At 31.2% G+C, this 21,895-nt stretch overlaps 2 protein-coding genes across 4 annotated transcripts; both read left to right on the top strand.

Annotated features, from left to right (window-relative positions):
• The first annotated feature begins 4,322 nt into the window (after window positions 1–4,322).
• LOC100796936 (protein FRA10AC1) lies at window positions 4,323–10,807 on the top strand. 3 transcript variants are annotated; one of them, XM_003541562.5, is made up of 11 exons: window positions 4,323–4,543; window positions 4,645–4,712; window positions 5,690–5,771; window positions 6,113–6,196; window positions 6,851–6,890; window positions 7,442–7,487; window positions 8,563–8,621; window positions 9,119–9,186; window positions 9,355–9,438; window positions 9,519–9,583; window positions 10,408–10,807. In XM_003541562.5, the coding sequence occupies exons 1-11, from the start codon at window positions 4,488–4,490 to the stop codon at window positions 10,494–10,496; spliced, it is 741 nt and encodes a 246-aa protein (XP_003541610.1). In that variant the 5' UTR covers window positions 4,323–4,487; the 3' UTR covers window positions 10,497–10,807. The 3 variants fall into 3 exon arrangements, with proteins under 3 accessions (XP_003541610.1, XP_006594409.1, XP_006594410.1); XM_006594346.4 differs by lacking the exon at window positions 7,442–7,487 and having other exon boundaries at window positions 6,851–6,885; XM_006594347.4 differs by lacking the exon at window positions 7,442–7,487 and having other exon boundaries at window positions 8,568–8,621.
• A 4,649-nt stretch (window positions 10,808–15,456) lies between these two features.
• NF-YA13 (nuclear transcription factor Y subunit A-13) lies at window positions 15,457–21,807 on the top strand. Its single transcript, NM_001255884.3, has 7 exons — window positions 15,457–15,590; window positions 16,196–16,408; window positions 17,146–17,261; window positions 17,501–17,569; window positions 18,752–18,916; window positions 20,857–21,255; window positions 21,448–21,807. The coding sequence occupies exons 2-6, from the start codon at window positions 16,213–16,215 to the stop codon at window positions 21,223–21,225; spliced, it is 915 nt and encodes a 304-aa protein (NP_001242813.2). The 5' UTR covers window positions 15,457–15,590; window positions 16,196–16,212; the 3' UTR covers window positions 21,226–21,255; window positions 21,448–21,807.
• The last annotated feature ends 88 nt before the right edge of the window (window positions 21,808–21,895 follow it).

Raw genomic sequence — 21,895 nt, 5'->3', positions numbered from 1 at the left:
AGTTAGAAATAATTGATAGTTAGAGTGTAAAAACATTGGTGGCAATTTGGAGAACATCGGCTTTGACAGTAGCAGTGGTGTTGATTGCCGAAACAAAGGGGTGCCGATGATGACATAATTTTTTTATTTGCTGTTAAAAAATAATTTTTATCTTTATATATATATTAAAAGAAGTAGGTGAGGATAGTTTTGAAAAAAAATTTGCAATAATGATATTAAAAAAAGCAATGGGCTTTAATTGATTGAAAAAAAAATGAATCAAACCAAAATTAATTAGTATAAAAACTTCTTTTATTGGAAATTAGGAATTAATGACAATTCCTTAAAAACATCTATAGACAATTAAATTAAATGGAGTTAAAACATGTCATTTCAAATTTAAAAGTTTGAAGTTGTACTTTTTCTTTTTAATGGATATGATTTTCTTTCATATACCTTATAATTATCACTAAAAATATATAATTAATTCATGTAATTCATTATTATTCTACTTTTTTCATTTCATTGATTTTAAATAAATTGCTATACAATGACAAGTGTAATTACTTATATATGTCTCTCGAATATGTAAGTATATTTTTTGTAATGATTTTCTTTTACATACACACACACGCATAAATGTATATTAATAACGTGGGCATAAATTGTATAATGATATTTATTTTATTTTATTTTCTATTTTTTAGTGAAGTGTTATGTTATACTTATTCTTAACTTTGTTTATTATTTAAAATAGTTGTATAAATATATTTCATGAAAAATAATAATTAAAATTTAATTGCAGTTTACATGATAATATTTTAAATAAATTTTAAATGCTATAATATATAATTTGAAATATAGTATTTTAAAAAGGATTTGAATATTATGATTCGTGGAAGGATTTTGTGTGGAGGATAAATGAGATTGTATCAATTTTTTTTCTTCCCGTTCGTATTGAATTGGAAGTAAAATTATTTTCCATTTATTACATGATTAGCTTTAACAAAATAAATTATATTAAATTAGTGTTTAATGATAATAAAATACATAATGAAACTATTTTTAAATTCAATATTATTTATAACTATTAATTGATATTAATATTATATTACTGTTTTAATTGTTGGCAATTAAATTTGGTGGATTCCATTCTTCACATAACTTTGAGCTAAAAGCTAATAGAATAGCCATTTTAGTCTTTTTCATTCAAATTTTGGGGATTTCTGATTTCTCTTTATGTTTCAGACTAACCAAATAAAGGACATAGAATGAGTGAGTGACTTTGTGAAAGTGAAACTATTTTTTAAGAATAAAGGGAGAAGTAGAATAATCCATCAGGATGCAGGTACGTTCATTGGTGTTCCTTTAGTTTTTTTTTTTTTTTTTGGTTTAACAATTTCAATATAGTCTATTTGATGATAATTAGTTAAAGAAAAACAAAACGAAAAAAAGAAAAATGAATCATATGATTCATGTTAGTGATTATCATTGATTTCTCTTTCTATTCTTTTGGTAAGTACTTTCGGATTTTTTGTTCTATTTTATTAGTTTATTTGATATTAACTATTTCATATTTATATATCTGATTCCATAGTTTAAGTGAAAAAAGCAAAAGAAAAATTGTTTTAAAAAAAAGGTAAAAGAGAATTTACCTATATATTTCACGTGTAGGGAGAATAACGGAGTTACAGCCTCGCGATAGGATCCTACAACACTAGATGGTCCAAGACTTGGGAGAAACTCCTAATGGAGTTTATTGGCTTTGCGTAAAGATAACTTAACTATCCATTAGTTTCCTATTGCTTTCTATTATTTCCACTGTAGCAACAAAAAAATCAATACATCATTGTTACTGCTTAGAAAAATAATAACTCATTATAAAATTCAAATATCACAAAATATCTTACAAGATAACATCTACAATATCAATATAATTATACCACGCAACAACTAATTATGTATCCATGTAAAAAAAATGTACCAAAAAAAACTAATAATGTATCTCCTAACTTCGTGTCGTCTTTTACTATTTCCTTTGTTATCTTACCAAGTTTCATCTTTGTGTGTTTTTTATGCTCAAATTTTTCATGTATATTGTTATATTTGTCCTTTTACAACTATTGCAACTACGTAAAATAAATTTTGCATCCATCTCTGTTGATGGATACTTAGTTATATTTAATAAAAAAACAAATTATTCATACTAATTATATTTACTGAATAATTTTCATGTTATAAATAAGAAAATATAGTGAAGCAAGATTGCTGCTGCCTAAGAAATAAATCTCAAAAAAACAAAATTTTCTTGTAGCCAAAATGTGCCTAGTGTAAGAATTGACTAGCTGACAAACCAGTTGGGAGTAAAGATAATAGAAAGTCATGGGAGATATTTGGGTCTCCCTACCATGTGGTGGAAAGATCAAAGTATCAAATTTTCAAGTTTGTTCAATATAGAGTCTCAAAGAAGCTCGAGAGTTGGAAGGAGAAGGTGTTGTCCAAGGCGGCGAGGGAAGTGATGATTAAATTTGTTGTCTAGTCCATTCCAACCTATGTCATGGGTTGTTTTCTACTGCTCAATGCACTATGTAATATGTAATGAGATTGAATGTTTAACTGCACCCTTTTACTAGGGTGAAGCTAAGGAAAGGAAAAAATCGATTGGCTAAGTTGGAAGAAGTTGACTTGAAACAAAAAAGAAGTTGGATTAGGCTTTCGATTTGTGAAGGCATTTAATGAGGTCGTGGTGGCAAAAAAGGGGTGGAGACTCGCTACAAATGAACACTCTCTGCTAGCTAGACCATATACTACACCCAATCCTCATTTTGGGAGGCGCCAAAAGGGTATCGACCGTGTTACTCCTGGTCAAGTATTTGGCAACCAAAATGGATTTTGAAGGAGGGATGCATATGGAGAATTGGAAATGGAAGATCTATATGAATTGACAATGACATATGGATTCCCTCTCTATCTAGATAATTTTTTGGCAGTTAAAAATCGTCAAAAAAATTATTTGCTTAAATGAATAACACAATTAATCACGTGATTTGACCCAAGTGATTAATGTATCAAAGTTAAGATTGAATTATTTGTATATTATTCGAGTTTGATCCTTAACGAAAATAATTTCTGATCATGTTTTACTTACCTTTTGGTTGAACTCCAGATTAGTCAAAGTTATTTTTCTTTAATGAATCAGAGGGTTAAGACAAAAAAATAAATGAAAAACACAATTTCTTTATCATAATTATGGGTTGCTTTCAAATCTTCATCCACAACAAAACAACACCTCAACCCTCTCTCCCTTCACCATCCAATTCCATGGAACAACACTCTTCCTCTCACCAATATCCTTATTTCACTTCCTGGACCCTCACTCAATCGCCCCCTTTTGCATCTACGACTTCGACTTCGACAACTGGATCATCATTGCCGACACCCTTTCCTAACAAAATAATGTTGATTTCCTCTTTCCTCTAACACCACCACCACCACCTCTGCAACCCACTCTACCTCTCTCTGACATTGACTCCATACACCTTTTTTTCAAAGCCCCTAACAAAGTGTACTTCCCTCACCAAAACAGAACCAGATCAAGCCGCGAAATCCCTAATTGTAGGAGACCTCACAACGACATCGTTCGTCGTGACAGTCAATGTCATTGACTTGGTCATAGACAACAAGGGAGTAAAATAAGCCAACAAAGAAAGTGGAGTGGACCAAGTTGAATATTGGGTCAAATTAGTCGAAGGTTTGATCACAAAGTTGACATTAGATCCATATGATGTTCTTATCAGAGTCAATGATCAAGTATTTGATGATCTCAATTCCTAAGTCCAAGGAAGTAGGTCATGCCATTACTATGAAATATGTTTGATTTTGATTTTGGATTTAAGTTTGATTTTGATGTGGAATTGTGATTTTACTTAAATTGTTTTTGATTTTGAATCTGGATTTTATTTTTAACTGAGCCTGCATTAATTGATAGAGGATGGGAGAATCATGATAGGCAAAAGCAATTTCACACGGCTTATGTTATTCATTTCAATAAATCAATTTCTAACACTTTTTAAGCATCAGGAGATGAATGCTATAAGATGACCACCACGTCATCATTTAACATATATATTTTTTTGATTAATATGAATCGAAGACCATATTAAATATTTTATAATATTCATATCTCACACACTTGCAAATAAGTTAGACTTGTTTGATATTTAACATTTCTATTTGATAGTAAGAACTAAAAATATTAATGAGATAAAAATTTATGGACTTTGCTTTAGGACTAAAAGTGACAACTTTAAAAAAATAAAAGTTTAGGAAAAAAAACACTTAACCTGGATCAAACTCATAAAGTCAAACTGCCTCTGCTTGTGTCAAGGGCAAAAGAAGTGGCGAACCCAGTTTGAGCGCTGTTTTTGTTTGTGTTCCCAGTTAAAGGGCAAAACAAAGTATAAGACTTTGCTTTGATTTGCTTCGCCTTGCTTGTTGTTGTGTCAACCATGGCGTCGTTTGGGTCTCTGAAATCCACCATTTTCGAAAAAGAAGAGAGAAAACAGTGAGTACTGAGTTTCTCTCTCTCTCTCTCTCTTCCCTGGTATTTTTCTTCATTTCGATTGGATTTCTGTAACCCTAAAATTAACCTAATTGCAATCGCAGGCAGTATCAGTCGCACATTCGAGGCCTCAATGCATACGACCGTCACAAAAAATTCATCGACGACTACGGTAATGTTTCTCTTACAAAATCCTTAAATCATTTATTATTCACTACCTCTTTTTTAAAAAATAAAATATAAATATAAATTTCCTGTTTCATGATAAATGTCGTTTTGTTTAGGGTTGATGGACAATAAGGAATTGATCAAACTTGTAGCTGCTGGTTTGGTTGGTTCCTTATAATAATAATAATGTCCTATAGCAAATGGATGATGAACAGTTTCCTCCACTGAGATGGAAGGAGGCTACAATCATCCTCACATATAATCAAATATGGATCTAACTTCTCTAAAGTGAGAAATTCACTTCATAGGATAAAGTAGTAATTTCAGTTGTTGATGAGGAACTCAATGGTTGATTAACTATTGATTTTCGCTTTAGATTGATTACTTACTTCACCTCTTGGTCACTTTAGAGGAGTTGAATCCTTCTAATGTACCCCTCTATTAGTAACTGTACCGCTGATTTTTCTTTTGTTACTTGCTAGTTCTGTTTATTCAAAGCAAAAAAAAGAAGTGTTGTAGAGTCTAGACTCTAGAGACAAGTTTGTTTGTATTCTTCTTGTTCTGTCTTCCTCGGGTTAGTAGTCAGAATTTGTTAATGGGTTTGTAACCAGGAGGCTTAATTCGTGTTATCTGCTGGAAGTTTGACGGAGAGATAAGAAACCAGTAAAAGATACCTTGATCTGAATGGCCTATTGGGCAATTAATTTTTTTTTGGCAAACTTTAACAGCATTGTTTGATTGGTGTAACTAACCCCAACTAGTGAAAAAATGGCTTTTGCTGTTGCCGTTGTCATTGTTGCTCTGATGGATGTTATTATCTCATTGTAGTTTACTGATTTTCTTAATGCTCGTAGTTATTTTATCATCTTGGTCCTGCAGGAGAACATTTCAGTTTCCAATGAAATTTCAGTTTTTTTTTGGTTTAACTATATTCTTTTCCTGCCAGAAATTCTTCTAAGATTTTTCTTTTTGTGTCTACAGTTAAATTTTATGGAAAAGAAAGACCTTCAAACCTAAAGTTGCCTATTAAAACAGATCAAGATACACTAAGAGAAGGATACAGGTAAGCTTGTTATCTTACCTTATGTAAGCTAAAACTGGTGAGAGTTTATTTCCTTTTCTTATATTCCTGGAGCTTGTTGCCTTGCCATAATGAAATCAGCCTTTTCCTAGCAATAGCAAATGAGCTTCTATCATTTGCTGCATGTTTAACTCTATTGAAACTATTGTGAATATGAGTAAATTTTTTACCCTAAAGATATTTTTGAAGCTTCTGTTGTGAATATGAATTTCTTTATTATTATTATTGGGAAAAAGGTTTTGCCTTTCTGCCTTATCATCTCTTTTCTCAATTTGTTTATTTCTGTGTCAGAATTTTAATGTTGTTAATCCAAATATTGCAAGATTCATCCGGTCAGAGGAAGATGATATGAATCCATCGTGGGAACAAAGGCTGGTGAAGCGTTATTATGACAAGCTTTTTAAGGAGTATCCTTTGCAAACATGTTCAATTTTTATTCTAATATTATTTATACTGTAGGAGTGATAGTTTCTTTTATTTATTTATGTAATGTAATATTGGCTTTTGGTTAAATTAGTTGGTAAGGGAATGTGAACTATGCACATGTATGAGATTCAGAGATTTCTATATATTAGATTTCGCATTCCATTTACCCAATTTAGTCCCTCTTCCATAAAACATTTTTATCTAAATTAGCTTATATGAAAGGATATAAGACGTTATTATTGACATTGCTTCTGATTCATGCCTATATAAGAATGACATTTGTGGGGTGGAGTCAAACTAACCTACCTGCAAATTTGTCTGATCAACTTGTTGGGACCATTCTACAGAGCACTGCATCCTCTTTTTTTCCAGATGTTTTATCATTTCCTGTCTGATCAACTTGGAACTTTTTACTTGGCACCTCACACACCAGGAGTTTGTGAATCTATATTTGATAAATCTTTGTTAACTTAATTTGTGCATATTAGCATGGAAGCAGTTGCGACCTGGAGTTTGTTGTTGGAAAAATACTATTTATTTGTTTTATCATGGTTTGCAACTTTGCATCAACCAACTAATTTTACTGTTATTGAATTTAGTTGTACTTGTTTGCTTGTACCTTAATTCCTTTCAAGATACTGCCTAGCTGACATGTCACAGTACAAGATTGGTAAGGTAATTATTCATTCATTACTTATAGAATATATTTTTGTGGGATTGCACAATATTGCTATCTTTTATGCTTATTCTTATGACTGAAACCCTATGTTGATCTTTAAGAGATATGGTCAGTATCAATTGAGCCCTTGACAATTTTTTCACATCAGTTTACTTTCTGATAGCCATTCTGTATTTTTCCAGATATAGCAAAGTGTACCGAAGGATTCAATCTGTTGAGGGCTTGAATGATGCAACCCTTTCTCTTTGGACATTCAAAATAATGGTTTAATCTATTTTTATTCTAGTTTTTGGTAAATCACACTGGCGCCTAAGGGCAGGAATTTTTAACCTGTTTCTTTACCTTTCTGCTTAAACAGGGAGACGGGTTGCCACTAGTCACTAATCAGTAGTCATTAAATGTCTAGGATGCATTAATGGTCCTCCTGCTTTAGTCTACCTTAGTTTATTATATCTTGCTGGTGATAGAGGGGTTTTATGAAGTCTAGAAACTCATTTTAAGTATAGTACATAAAATTGTATGCTGATAAATTGCATTTTGTTATTAGATTGGTCTCAGGTGGAGGACAGAGAAGGAAGTCATATCTGGCAAGGGTATTAATTATTCATTCACTGGCTAGTATTTCTTAGTATTGATTCCCTTAGTTCCTTCCCATGTCTCAGTGGGACTATTTCTGAAAACATAATGCTTTCTGGTTTGTGTTCTTTCTGTACACCTTGTATAATTCTTAGGAAAAGTAACTCATCCATTAAAAGTTGATGTCTAATTTATTCAAGTTTAATTGAGTTTCACCTATTTCATACATGCAATAGAATGTTATTTGTTTGATCAACTAATCTTTTGGGTATCCAAATTTCCTTCAACTGATCTTTTAATAGAAATATGTACACCCTTTTAGAAAAAAATTGAAATGTTAAGTAGAACTTGTTGGCTTTGACAGGATGTTCTATTAATGATATTACTTTCTTTTCTGTACTTGTTGGCCTTGTCTCCATATTATTTCTTCTTTAAATTATAGTTTTTTTTTTTATAAAAACACAACTAGGGAAGATCTTGTTTTGAGACATCAAATTTCCCTTAGTTCTTATGCCTGCAACAGACCTTGTATGTCCTAACTAACAAAATGATCTCTTCTGTGTTTGTCCACACCTGATCATCAAGCAAGGGATAGTAGATGGGAATATAATCCAAACAGGTCTGGATAAGGGTAAATAACCATCCACTTTCATGAGATTAAGAACTAAGAAGAAGCTTTAGGATTACCCAAAGCAACTCCAAAGTAAAACAGCCATTTTAGAACCTGACAACTGGCCTCATTCAAGCTAGCCTACCCACTCTCAGCTAAGTGCCTAAGTTTAACTTTTAAATTGGAAAACTTAAGACTGGAAAGAACATTAAAAAAGACATCACTATCCTCTGCTGGAGCTTGTTTGATTTACAAAGAAGTAAGAAACAGAACATCACAAAAAGAGTATACTTTATTTAATTTTTTAAAATAGACTAAGTGCTTAACAAAAAGTGACTCAAGTAAAGGGACAAACAGCGAAGCTCTTAATATTTGTTGCTTACTAAACCAGGGGACAAAATTTGTCCACAACACAAAATGCGAAAAGTAGTTGTTTAGAATCCTGCTCAATTTTGAATTTGATAAGTTATGTAACTTTGCAGGACAGTTCATATGTGGTAACAAGCATTGCAATGAGAAAGATGGGTTAGCAAGCTATGAGGTAAGGATTTTATTATAATTGATAAAAAAATGGCTTTAGATAGTCTAATTGCATCAATTGGTACTTGTAATTGACCCTACGTATTGGGTAAAGGATATGTTGTTATTAGTATTTGTTTTGTCTTCTTTTTGGAATTCACTGTGCTATTTACTAAAAATGTGTATCATTATGACTAGTTTCAGTGCAAGTGTCTTAGTTCAGTGTATCATATTAATATAACAACTAGGAGGAATATTTTTTATCACACTCTCGAATGCACCTTTTATTATTGTTTGCTTTATTATTATATACATTATGTAAATATAAATGTTGAACCTGTTGGTGTACTTGAGACGTGCGTTTTTCAGCATATGCTTATCTTTTCTTTCTCTGCCAACACTATTCATTGTTGATCATTCTATCAGCAGCTTTGTATGTTTGATGGCCAAGGAGATATAATTTGGGGAATATCTCATTAGATGTATCCACTCCTTTATACTATTTGCTTCATTTTACAGGTGAACTTTTATTACTTTGAAGCTGGAGAAAACAAACAAGCCCTAGTTAAATTGGTAACATGTGAGAGGTGAGCCAGTATGTGCCAATGCTGGTTTTTTGATTAATTAAGCCATTGTTTTCTTCCATACTCGATGTTAGTATTTATGCCATTATGGGCTGTGTTACTTTTTTCTCATTGAAGGTTGAAGCAAAATCAAATTTTTGCTTAATTTTTTTCTTGGTTATTTTTAAATAGATGTGCATTCAAACTCAACTACAAGAGGCAGAAAGAAAAGGAGCAGTTAGAAAAAAGACAACAAGAACAGGATAGGCGAAAGAGGTAAGAACATTGCTCCCCCACTCGTATTTTTTTCCACTTATTGACTAGAAGATATGGAGATTGAATCCTTCCATTTTTAGGAATCGTTCAAAGAGTGATGATGATCTAGATGACTTCCATGAAAGCAAAGAGAGAAGGCGGAAAGGTTTGAATTTGCTCTACCTTTCTAAGATAATGGCCAGTTTTGCACCATGGCATGACAACCTCTGTATTTTCAGTTTATCATCATTTGTTTATGTTGCAGAATAGACCTGGTTAATTTTAGCAATTTAACCTTTCTCCCAGAAAAAATGAATAATAAAGAAACATCAGGCCACGGGTGGGGTATCTAATAGTGAGCAAAATGAGATGAATATAATGTAACAGAATGAAGTTAATATTCCGTTGTATGGATATTTTTGCTATGGAGCAGGGAGGAAAAAGTTCCATTTCTATTCCCAAGGGAGGGAGGGTATAAGGTTTCATTCCATTTCATCATATCATTTTAAACAATGGAACATTGGAACCTATTATCATTCTGTTACAGAAAACAAAAAAGTATGGTGGTGATGATATTATCAAATGTATGAGAAAGATTTAGAGAGTTTTCCCCTACTTATCCCAAAGCCCAGTTCCTTCAGAGAATGCAAAGCTCCTCTACCCAGCTTACAGCTGAAAGAGAAGTAATAGAATGCTAAACCTCCTTTCTCCCTTGCCACTACCTTCTTATATTCTCTTTATATGTGAATGAAGAGTGTTTTGAACTGGAACAATGGGTCAAATGTAAACATATATCTTTCTCTCTGATTTGAATGGTAAAGCTGGGGAAATTTGGTTCATCTTTTTTTAAGCACGGTGACACCAGCACACTCTCTGCTTGACTTGCTTCTTAATAGCTCATTCAAATATTTTGATATCCGATGCTTCAGAAATCTTGTCCTTAAATTTAATACTGTCGCAAGCTTAAACTTTCTTGACCCGTATTTACAGGGAAAAGGGCTTTGACTTCAGCCAGTGATCATAAAATTGATGATGATGATGATAACTTGGATGAGTTTCTTGAGGGGATGTTTCCATGACCTTGGCTGTTTGATTGTCATACCTGAAAAGTGCTTCTCAGCACCAAAGCTGGGCAAATAGAAAAGGTTAGGCAGTGGTGGAGACAAGTTTATGATCTGCAGTAGATGCCTAAAATATAGGAACATAATGACCATGAATGCTTTTTGACAAAATTATTCCCTGTTGTACCTTCCAAAATTGTTTCCATTTATGCAGACTATAAATTGTTTAACATGCTAGTTGAGTTTTGTATTCTGTACAGCTCGTATAGTCTTTTCATCTGTCAATAATGAAAATTGCATAGCAGAATGAGCTGCTTGATGACCCTGAACTCATTTTACCACATATTGGACGTAAAATCGCGTGGAATTTTTTATTTTTAGGTGATAAAAAATGCTGTCTAGCTATCACTACCTGGAAATTTGTATCTTATTGGACAAAACTTGGGTTGTTTTTATGTATTTTTGATGAAAAACACATCTAGCAGCTATTTAACAAGTTATATTTTTCATTAATGAATTATTGTAGCTGTTTTTTCAGTGACCCCCCCCCCCCCCCCCCAAAAAAAAATTAAAAAATTATTGTCCATTTCTCTCTCCCGCAATAAAATTTTGTTGTCTCTAAATTAATTACTTTAAATGGTTCATTTTGGTCCTTAAATTTTTAAAGGTTCAATTTTGGAAATTTAAAGGTTCAATTTGGAAATTTAAGGTTGAATTTGATCTTTAAAATTTTAAAAATAAATCAATTTGATTCTTAAATTTTTTAAAATTGAATCATTTAAAATAATGAGGACCAAATTATAAAACTGCACCCAAGTCTTGTTCATTTCCCTCTTCAACAAATCCAGTAGTGATGATGCCTTGGGTAACTGCGAATAAATGTATTACCTTTGCCAAGGTGAAGAGTCCTAATTTAGATAATCTGATATCCCCGGGTCCTATGTGAATAAAGTTTCTTCACCTTGGATTGGGTTAAAAGTACGGAATGTATTTACGCCATTACCATCTTCAAATTATAACTTTCGATTTTATTATTTACATATAGTATTAAGCTGGCTTTTGCCTGTTGGCTTGTTACTGAACGTTATTGTCCCTTACCTCACGTTTTCTAACTTGCAATAGATTCTTAACACACATTTTATTACCTCTTTTCAAACTACATTATGTATTTTAATTACCACCCGTACTAAATCAACCTTAAGAAAAAAGTTGGTGGTTTGGTTTCACGAAAAGAAAGAATATATTATTTAGTGTCTGCCATTTTGTCGCTTATGGGAGTATATATATATTCCTCCACATGTTGCACGTAACAAGAGTTTTAAGGATAAGTACAAATCAAACTATGTTACAAATAACAATGACTCTAATGTTTAAATTTTTAATATATATTGCACTTCATTAATAGTGTAATTTACACTTCACAATGGAGATCTGTGTGATTGATTTCACCAATCTAAAACTCAATTGCCTTATTTCCATGCCGGTAAAATTGAGTGCAATTTTAAATAAATTGGTTTTAAGATATGAAAAGTTGTTTCATTGTAATTTGGATCAATTTTAAATAAAATCGGTAAGTAAAGAATATGCATACATTTGGAAGCATTTGACATATATCTTTCCTACTTCTACCTATCTTCTCCAAGTCCCAACCTTCTTAGTGTCTGTTTGGGTTATCGAATGTAACCCACCTTTTTTCATATTCAAATGTTGTTACTTCTCCATTTTGTGCATTGAAATGCACAAACGAACGTCTGGTGCCTTTCAAATGGCAATCCAAACACGTTCTTACTCATCAATATAGAATAATCTAAAATTGAAGATATATTGTACTTGTTCTGCAAAACGACAGATAATCATCATTTTTCTTGAAATTTTTATATCATAGAGAAACAAAACAATTATTGAAGGGGACATAGTCCTCCACACTAGATTTTAGAAAATTGATAACCAGAAAAATAATAGCAAAATCATATAACAATGGATGTAAAACGTTGATAGTTTACTAACTTAAAACTTATCATGTCATTAAAGAATGATAGAATAAGCATGCATAATTTTTTTTATAAATTATTTATCAATTAATTTGATATCATTAACACAATTGATGTATTTTATATATAAAAATATTGATATGTATTGCTGGAGAGCACAAAGTGAAAACTGAAAAGTGACTCAGCAAAAAGCTAAAGCAGATTGGGCTTCTGCCACGTGTCCTATGTAGCTTACTCAACACCCAGCAGCTAGGTTGAGGCGTGCAACTATGACATGCACGTGTCTTCACCTCTCACATTGCTTCAATGCTTCCGTGCGCTAAACGACAAAAATCTCAATGACGCCGTTCTGCAAACGCCGCTACGCCAACACCAATTAGTTGGCATTACTTTATTTTAATGCAAGTCTTTCTCACTGTTCACGGAACAGATAACTTTTTCATTATTTGTTAACATTTTTTTTATAAAAAATATTACATTATTCATTATTTTAATATTTTTGACATTTTATTTAAGCTTAAAATTATTTAAATATTACTCGATGTATTTATTATTAATTAAATAAAAATTATAACCCTTACTAAAAATTTGACATCATAATACTTGGCATTATTTTTGTTATAAAAAGTAAATAGTATACACATTATTTTTAATTAAAAATAATATATATATATATATAATTTTATTAGAATTATTTTAAAATTATATTAATAATAATAATGTAAATTTTTCATACTAACAATATATATAGAAATTAAACTGTTTAACCACTTTAATTTCAGCAGTAAAAAAATAAACTAAAGTGTTTAAAAATTATACTCACCTATTTAAAAAAATGTAATTTTAAGAATAAATAATATATTCACTTATAGTGTTGTATAAAAAAGTGTAAAGAATTTTCATATTATTATCCAATTACAAAATATTATGTATAATAAATTTATTATTTTAAAATTATATCTAATATAATTTCTCATTTTTTTAGTACTTATAAATTAAACCATTTTTTAACGAGGAAATTAGTATATTTTTTATTAATTAAACTTATTATAGGCACCAGCAATAGGGACAGGTGGCTAGGTCTTCGTGGTGGGGCCCACGAACGTCGTTTATAATTGCACCACGTCGCGGAACATATGCAGGTGTCGTGTCTCAGTTAGGCGTGATTTTATTTCTATATTTTAGTTAATTTTGTTTAATTATTCGTAGCTTTTTTTTATTATCAATTATTGTTATTATTTTATCATCAACAGTAAGCGGAATAACTGTTTTCTAATTCCTTCCCAAAATATAAATTATGTTACGCCTAATAGAATTTTTTATATATATGGAGTTTTTACCAAAAGTTTGTTCGCGTGGCACTGGCAGTCTAATAACTAATTTTCTTTTTACACTATAGACATTTTGTAACGTTGAAAAGAATTTAATTTAATATAATTATGTTAAAAAAAATTCACTTGGGGGTTTCATTGGAAGAGGCACAACGCACAGGGATTTTTCTTTTGTAAATAAATGAATTTATGAAACACTATGTCAAATTCCTCTTGCTCATAACTCTTGTGAATATTATATTTAATGTAAGTCGTTAAAGTGTTTACTGATAATTAATTTTACAATAAATGTTTAAAATTTATTAAATATAATCGATTGTTAGTAAATAAGTATCAAAGTAAAATGTCTGTCAGAAAAAAAAAGTATTAAAGTAAACTGCAGGACATTATTTCGCATTTATATCTAAAGAGAGATAAATATAAAATTTAAACATTTTTTTAAAGGAAATATTTTACATAATCTTATCATATTAAAATATACTATGAAAGGATTCAATTATTCAAAAAGTAGTAGACTTCCAAGAAATGGGTATATGGTTGATGGCTAAATCTATGAATGTGGAATTTTGTTTTGTGATATTTATTTTTGTATTTATATATAAGTAAAAAAGTAATCTTTTATTTTTAATATTTTTTTCATTCATGATAACAACTTCCTATAAAGATATTTAATTTTTTTATTTAAAATTAATAGAGTTAAATAATATCTACTAACTTTCTTATTTAATGTGAAATTTGTTATTTTTATTTATATATAAGTTAAAAAGAAGTACTTACTAGTTTAATTCTACATAAAAAAAAAATTATTTGGGTAATGACAATATGTGAATTTTGACTTTTTTTTATTAACAAGTAAATCCATTATTGGAGAGATTAGAAGCATTGTTTTGACCTAAGAAATTTTTTTTATACAATTATCTAATCCTAATTTATTATATATAATAAATTTATTGATTTTTAAATAATTATTTTAAATAATTTAAATGATAAATTACGATCAAATGATAATGTAAAATTATTTTAAATTATCAGATATTAAACTCTTATTTTTTTAACTATTATAATATTTATTTATCTTAGAATTTATAAAAATAATTTCAAATTAATTAAGGATAAATTTTTTACACTTGTAGAATCAGTTGTTTAAAATTATTTATTAAAATAAATATTTATTTTAATAAAATAAGCAATTTTCTATTTTTATTTTTAATGTATTTATCTAATTTCTTTTTTTTGAAAGAACACTTATTTTAAAATTATTTTTTTAAAATTTAAACAAACTAACCCATAATCCAAATCTATTAAACTCAAATAAAACATGAAATTTTTTAACGTTATTCCTTGTATTCTACATTTAGCTACGTGACATAAAGATGAAGTTAGATAAAATTTTCAACAATGTTTCTCCTAAGGTCACATTCTATAATTGAGAAAAGGGGTTGTAAGTGGCCATTTTTGTCAACACATCATTGTTCTTACATTACACTCAAGTAATTAGGTAAAACAGGTTTCATATTTTATTGCATTTTCTCGTTTTCTTCCAAAAAGGAAACATCAGACAAGGACAACGACCTTTGCGTGAAGTAGAAATAAAATATATTTCTTACATTTTCATTTTCTAAACATTAAAAGAAAACATTTTTTTCATTAATATTCGTAAAAGTTAATTCTTATTCTCATCACTGCATCATGCTCCATTGTCTCTCTTGAGGTTGCAGACTTAGAGAGAGAGAGAGATAATGGGTCTCATTTCAATGCAATTCAGGTTCTGAAAACCAAAGCTTTTCATAGTAAGTCCTTCTGAAGTTCATTGCTTTATTCTCTTGAATCACAGAATCTCTAGTTTTTGTTAAAATTGATTTTAACTTTCTAAAGGGTGTTTCTGTGTGTGCTTGTTTGTTGTCATCTTCCTTTATGATAATTGTTTGTAAGAAATGGGATTTTTGTTTTCAGCATGTGCGTTTAGTTGGGAAGAAAACATGAGAAAAGTAATTTTGATTTTTGAGCTTTCAGTTTTAGTAATGGTCCTAATGGATAAGGATAGTCAATAGTTATTACTTTGTTTTTTTTATACAAAATAGAATTTCATGTTAGCTATAAATAATCAAATTCCCTGCTCAAGAACACAGAAATTGATAAAGCTCTAGTCTTTTTGGGATTTTGAGTGGAGGGTAAGTCTTAAAATTCATTTCATTTTACTTGGACTCATTTTCATAGCACGCAATTTAGTCTGAACTTCATTACCCTTTTCTAGCTTTGCAATGGAATGGAGATAAACGATTGAGATTGATTTGATCCCGAGCATCTTTCCTTTTATTTAAATAATTTTTGGAATTTGATTGTGTTCTTGTGTGTCTGTGATTTTGAATTTTGTTGTATCTTTGTGTGGTTATAGGGAAAAGTTGTGCTAAGATGCCGGGGAAAGCTGACACTGATGATTGGCGAGTAGAGCGGGGTGAGCAGATTCAGTTTCAGTCTTCCATTTACTCTCATCATCAGCCTTGGCGGTGTGGAGTGGGGGAAAATGCCTCTAAATCATCTTCAGCTGATCAGTTAAATGGTTCAATCGTGAATGGTATCACGCGGTCTGAGACCAATGATAAGTCAGGTGTCTGTATTTTGGCTGGCATCTTATTTGACTTTTGCTTTATAATAATGTAATTTTGTTACTTCTCCTTTTGGATACACTTTTTTTTTTCTTTTTCTTAATGCTATCTATTTTGATTAACCAGCATGCTAGTGTTGATTGTTCTATCATCTATTTTGATAGAGAAAAGTGTGATGTTATTGTTACTTGCTCTCTAAAGGTAGTTCAGTAATCCGAGCAAATCAAAGATGTTTGTTAGCCTATTTGGCTTTCAATTCATTAAGCATTCCCCTTTCTTACTTTGTACTTACTGAGGCATTGGGCGATATGCGCTGCTAGCCCTTTGCTTCAGTAAGTGAGCCTGTGTTGACACAATTCAGGTTAATTGCACTATGCCATTAAGAATTTATCCACCCCCCTGAAAATTTAATATGTTTAGTAATGAAATCGTATGATCAATGTATCCGACTTTACTTAGTGGAATAAGGCTTTTGTTGTTGTTGTTGTTAGCAATGACCAATTGACCATCATGCCTTTCAAATTAGGGGTTAATTCTAGTAATTAAGGGAAGAGAAAATTTTATGCATACAAGTAACTTTTTATAGGAAATTTATTGACAATAGATTCCAATTTGTGTTTCCAATAATGACTTCTAATTGGTAGATTAAGAATTCACCTTAAACATAATGTTTGTCTGTATATACAATAGCATTATATAAGAATATAATTTCTACTAATAAGTATCTTGTTGGTCTCAGGTGAAGGTGTTGCCAAAGAATACCAAAACATCAAACATGCCGTGTTGTCAACCCCATTTACCATGGACAAACATCTTGCTCCAAATCCCCAGATGGAACTTGTTGGTCATTCAGTTGTAAGACCTTTAGAATTACCTTTTTCTAAGACAATTTTGGCACAGAGAACTTTTGTATCACACTGCATGAGCCTTTAATTTATAGTTGTGAATTAATAACTCCTTAATCTCTTCTATTTTCTTTTCTTTAATTTTTTTTTGGGGGGAGGGAGGGTTATGGATTGTGCCACTTTGTACTAATAGTATATCTTTGGGGGGTAAAATATTAAGATTATAAGCTTCCTCAATATGTGATGCAGGTTTTAACATCTCCTTATTCAGATGCACAGCATGGTCAAATCTTGACTACTTACGGGCAACAAGTTATGGTATAATATCTGTAATTTTCTGTACGGTTTTTATGAAATTTGCTTCCATTTGAACAAATCTTTTTAATCTGTAGATCAGAAGTGGCCCACCTTTGTGACAATGGAAATATAATATATCTTTTGTTTGGTGTATAGAATAGATACTTTGTGAACCTATATTTGTGCATAATAAGCTTATTTATAGATTAAAACATTATTTATTTTTGAAAGAAAAGGGTTGATATAAAAGTAGTATTTTTGCCCTTGCAGGGACATGTATTATGCTTATTTATTAGTTTGGTAAAATAATTATTATTTTTTGGATATTATTTATGATTGTGTGTCTTTAGCTGTCTGTGCACATCTTTCATGATTGTGTGCCATTAATTAAACATTTTGAACTAGAATTTTGTTCTACAAAGTATTACATTATTCTTTTGTAAATATATAGACCACAAATTAGAAGCACAAGATGATCAAATAGAAGTTATCAAGTATAGTGAGTGTCATATCTGATGTTTATAAATTGAATACACATATACTTTACAAGTTTCTTCTTTTTAAAACTCATTAATTGTTTACTTTAACTGAACATTATTTTTAAAATTGATCTATAATACTTTTCATTATGTCTTTGAGTAATTAAGTATTTCTTTATAAGATTGATTGTTTCAGAGGAGGATGCCAGATTGGCACTTGATGTGACGCAGTATAAGGTTATAAACATATTTTTTGGATGATGCCTCGTCAATACTTGATTAGATGTGGCAATATGAGGTTGCTGGGAGTCTACTTTCATATAGTATGTAGATCTAGATTATGTAAATGAGGATATATGGTGTCACTTTCTTAGTTTGAAGTAATTTGAACATATTTACAAATGTAACAATAAGCTTGGAAATGCAAATGCCTTCGGTTGTAAGTTGTGGTTCTTTCTGTTTTCCATTACATTATGAAGAGCTAGACACTTCACATCCTTGTAACAGTAACCATTGCATGAGTGTCAACTTTATGATGGTAGTAGCACTTCTTTCATGTGGGCTTTCTTTTCTTTATGAACTTCTGTATCTATGTTTAAATTCAACCTTTCTTTCGCTTCAAATTTTCCTCCGAGGCTTTTTATGACTTCTAATATTCTTGTTGAACCAAGTAAATGCAATACTACTTTATTACTAGTCCTAACAGATAATGGTATGATGCTAGATAAACCCTCAATTGTACGGAATGTATCATGCTAGAATGCCTTTGCCACCTGAAATGGAAGAGGAGCCTGTTTATGTCAATGCAAAGCAGTATCATGGTATTTTGAGGCGAAGACAGTCACGTGCTAAGGCTGAGCTTGAAAAGAAAGTAATCAAAAACAGGAAGGTATGATTGATATTCAACTTATTCAGGAAGGGGATTATACAGCTAAGAGGAAGGGATTAAATATCCTGAAAAAGAATTAGAATGAAACAAAAATGAATAGTTAAAATTCATTTAAGGAAGTAGGTTACTGCTAGATTGAGCTTTATGCTGGATAGAAAAAATTACCCTGAATTGGTTCAATAACTTGCTTCGTAGGAGTTTTATGGTGTTTTTTCTAATTTTTTTTGTATTCAATTCTTGTGACTGATAATCTCTTGACCTTCTCAGTTGCATATATAAATTTAGGCAGTTGTATTTAGCTTGTCTTGGATTGCATGTTGAGTTGCCAATGTTTGTTCTATGATTTATTTCTATTCCCATGTTTTCTTTGGTTATTTTTCTTTCTATTAGATCTGGTTCTTGTGGCTATCTGATAGAAAAAAGAATGGAATATCAATTCCATTTCCTGCTTTGCCGCTTCTCTGTTATGCAGCAAGCAGCTGGGTTGAAATCAATGTCTTTTAAACTCTCAAATTTAACATCTCTTCAGTATTGACATATGGACATAATATGCTAATTCTTATGTGGAAATCTTACATTTATAGATTTAAATGCCAAGGTTTTTTTTTGGTATAAAGGATATTAAAAAGGATCAGAAGGGCTAAAAAAGAATGTTTGGTACAAAGTAGTGTTTAAAATTTTGTGTGTTCAGAATAATTTAGGAATTTTCACTATCAGGAAATCATAACAGTCCCAACTCCCAAATGTCGTTTACTTGACTAAAGATTTATTTAGTAGTTGGTGACAAGAACATCTTGGCTAAAAGATTTTAAGCTGTCAGGCAAAGGCACCTGAACAATTATATAACTTTAACAGGGGGTTTCTACTTTTTTTTGTGTGTGTGGTTTTAGGGGGTTTCTACATCTTTGAAGACACTAAAAAAGAAAGAAAAATGTGTGGTGTATGCTTGCAAGCCTATACAACATCTCTGCTCTATTCTTATGAAGTATTGCCTGCCACTTGCAGGCAAACTGCTCTATAGATGATCTTCAAATCCAAATTCATTGTTATTGTTCCAAAATTCCAGGAATTTCTGTCTGGAATGTTTTCAGCCAATACTCTGTGCTGAAGTTAATAGGCAATTTTGTCAAACCCTGAAAAAGAAACTCCCAAGTTACATTTTTTGGCCAAAATTGCTTTGGAAGTAAAATTTTGATTTCTTGACATCAAGTCTTACAAAATTGCTAAAGTTTTACAGTTAAGGAGGCATGTGGTGGATGATTTAATTAAAGACACTTTTGAATGAACAGAGTAGAAAACTGTAAGCAATTTAGTTGAGTGGACTGGTTGTGAGCCTAGTAGCACTGTGGTTTCTCTAAACATGATTATGGTCAGGTAGTGAGGGGAAAATCACGAATTACTGGGATTTGACTCCTTTAAAGTAAGCAAAGGTAAAATAAGTAATCTCAGTAGTTGATGAGAAAATCATTAATTGATATTCTAACACATGTGATTTGTTATAAATGTATATGTAATATCAACCATTGATTTTCTCATCAATGGTTGAGATTACTTACTATACTCTCTAAAGTGAATTGCTCACTTTAGAGGATCCAGAATGATATTTTTTTGAAAATTCACCTCACCATATCTCACTGTTAGAATTATATAATAGCTAGTAGCTACTGTCATTGTGTAATTGTAATGTAATAATTAATAGTTTGCTAGTTACAGCTGTCAGTTAGTTACACCTACAGCTGTCAATTACATATCTGATGTATAAATACCACTGATGTAACTCTATTATCAGATTAATGAATTCATCATTCATTTCCCAATACTCACACTGGTTACTGGTAAGGTGTTTGTGAATGTTTTGTATTCATATAATTTTATCTCTCACTTCTTGCCATTGGTGCAGAATTGATCATTGTCCTAAGTGTTTCATTCATTTCTTACAGCCATACCTCCATGAATCCCGTCACCTTCATGCCATGAGAAGGGCTAGAGGCAATGGTGGTCGCTTTCTCAACAAAAAGAAGCTCGAAAATTACAATTCTGATGCCACTTCAGACATTGGGCAAAATACTGGTGCAAACCCCTCAACAAACTCACCTAACACTCAACATTTGTTCACCAACAATGAGAATCTAGGCTCATCAAATGCGTCACAAGCCACGGTTCAGGACATGCACAGAGTGGAGAGTTTCAATATTGGTTACCATAATGGAAATGGTCTTGCAGAACTGTACCATTCACAAGCAAATGGAAAAAAGGAGGGAAACTGCTTTGGTAAAGAGAGGGACCCTAATAATGGGGCTTTCAAATGACACTTCGCCCAGCCATACAGCAACAGTTAGGTACTAGAAAAAAACTGTATATACATACTATGTTTCAGTTTAAACTTCAATATTTAACTGAGTCGAATGGTGTCATGTGATCCATGTAGTTGAGTTAACCTAGTAGGATAAGGTATTGTTGTTGTTGTTGTGTGTTGTATACCAAGGTTTAGTTGAATTTCTCTCAAGTCTCATGAGGTTCATATGTTGCAGGTGAAGATGAAGGGTTTTTATCTCATCCAACTTGTGATGCTGTATTGAAGGCAATTCATTCTTGGCTTAGTTAAGTGGTGAGACCAGTGACATGGAGTACACTCTGCCTTGTTTGGTCTCTCCCCTTGCATTTGTTTCTCTTTACAAGTCCATATGTAAAAATGGATAACGGAAAGAAAAAGAAAAATCACTTTTGTTTGAGAACTTTTTTAAGTTTGTTTTTAACTGTGTGAAGGTTTCATAAAATTGTGGACTGACTTGTGTGACATATGCTCCACAAAACCTTAAAACTTTCGTCTATTTTGTCCTATATCTCCTTGCACATTATTAATCTAAATTGGTGCATATTTTCTATAGTAATATTTGTATTCTTGATGCTTGTGTATGTGTTTCCATATGAAATTATACGCGAGGCATGTGAATGAAAATAAAATTTTAGTGGAGAAGC

This window comes from Glycine max, chromosome 13 (genome assembly GCF_000004515.6).
Source record: "Glycine max cultivar Williams 82 chromosome 13, Glycine_max_v4.0, whole genome shotgun sequence".
Classification (NCBI taxonomy): Eukaryota; Viridiplantae; Streptophyta; class Magnoliopsida; order Fabales; family Fabaceae; genus Glycine; species Glycine max.
Note: the sequence above shows the minus strand (reverse complement) of the source record. Positions and strands in the feature narration are given on the sequence as shown.

What these genes read in the sequence shown, in the direction of transcription:
- LOC100796936 (XM_003541562.5), top strand. Translation starts at nt 4,488, where the DNA reads ATGGCGTCGTTTGGGTCTCTGAAATCCACCATTTTCGAAAAAGAAGAG. An exon ending in CACAGTACAAGATTGGTAAG is followed by an intron (nt 6,891 to 7,441) that starts GTAATTATTCAT and finishes TTTTGTTATTAG; the next exon opens with ATTGGTCTCAGGTGGAGGAC. An exon ending in AAATTGGTAACATGTGAGAG is followed by an intron (nt 9,187 to 9,354) that starts GTGAGCCAGTAT and finishes ATTTTTAAATAG; the next exon opens with ATGTGCATTCAAACTCAACT.
- NF-YA13 (NM_001255884.3), top strand. Translation starts at nt 16,213, where the DNA reads ATGCCGGGGAAAGCTGACACTGATGATTGGCGAGTAGAGCGGGGTGAG. An exon ending in TGAGACCAATGATAAGTCAG is followed by an intron (nt 16,409 to 17,145) that starts GTGTCTGTATTT and finishes TGTTGGTCTCAG; the next exon opens with GTGAAGGTGTTGCCAAAGAA. An exon ending in AAGTAATCAAAAACAGGAAG is followed by an intron (nt 18,917 to 20,856) that starts GTATGATTGATA and finishes CATTTCTTACAG; the next exon opens with CCATACCTCCATGAATCCCG.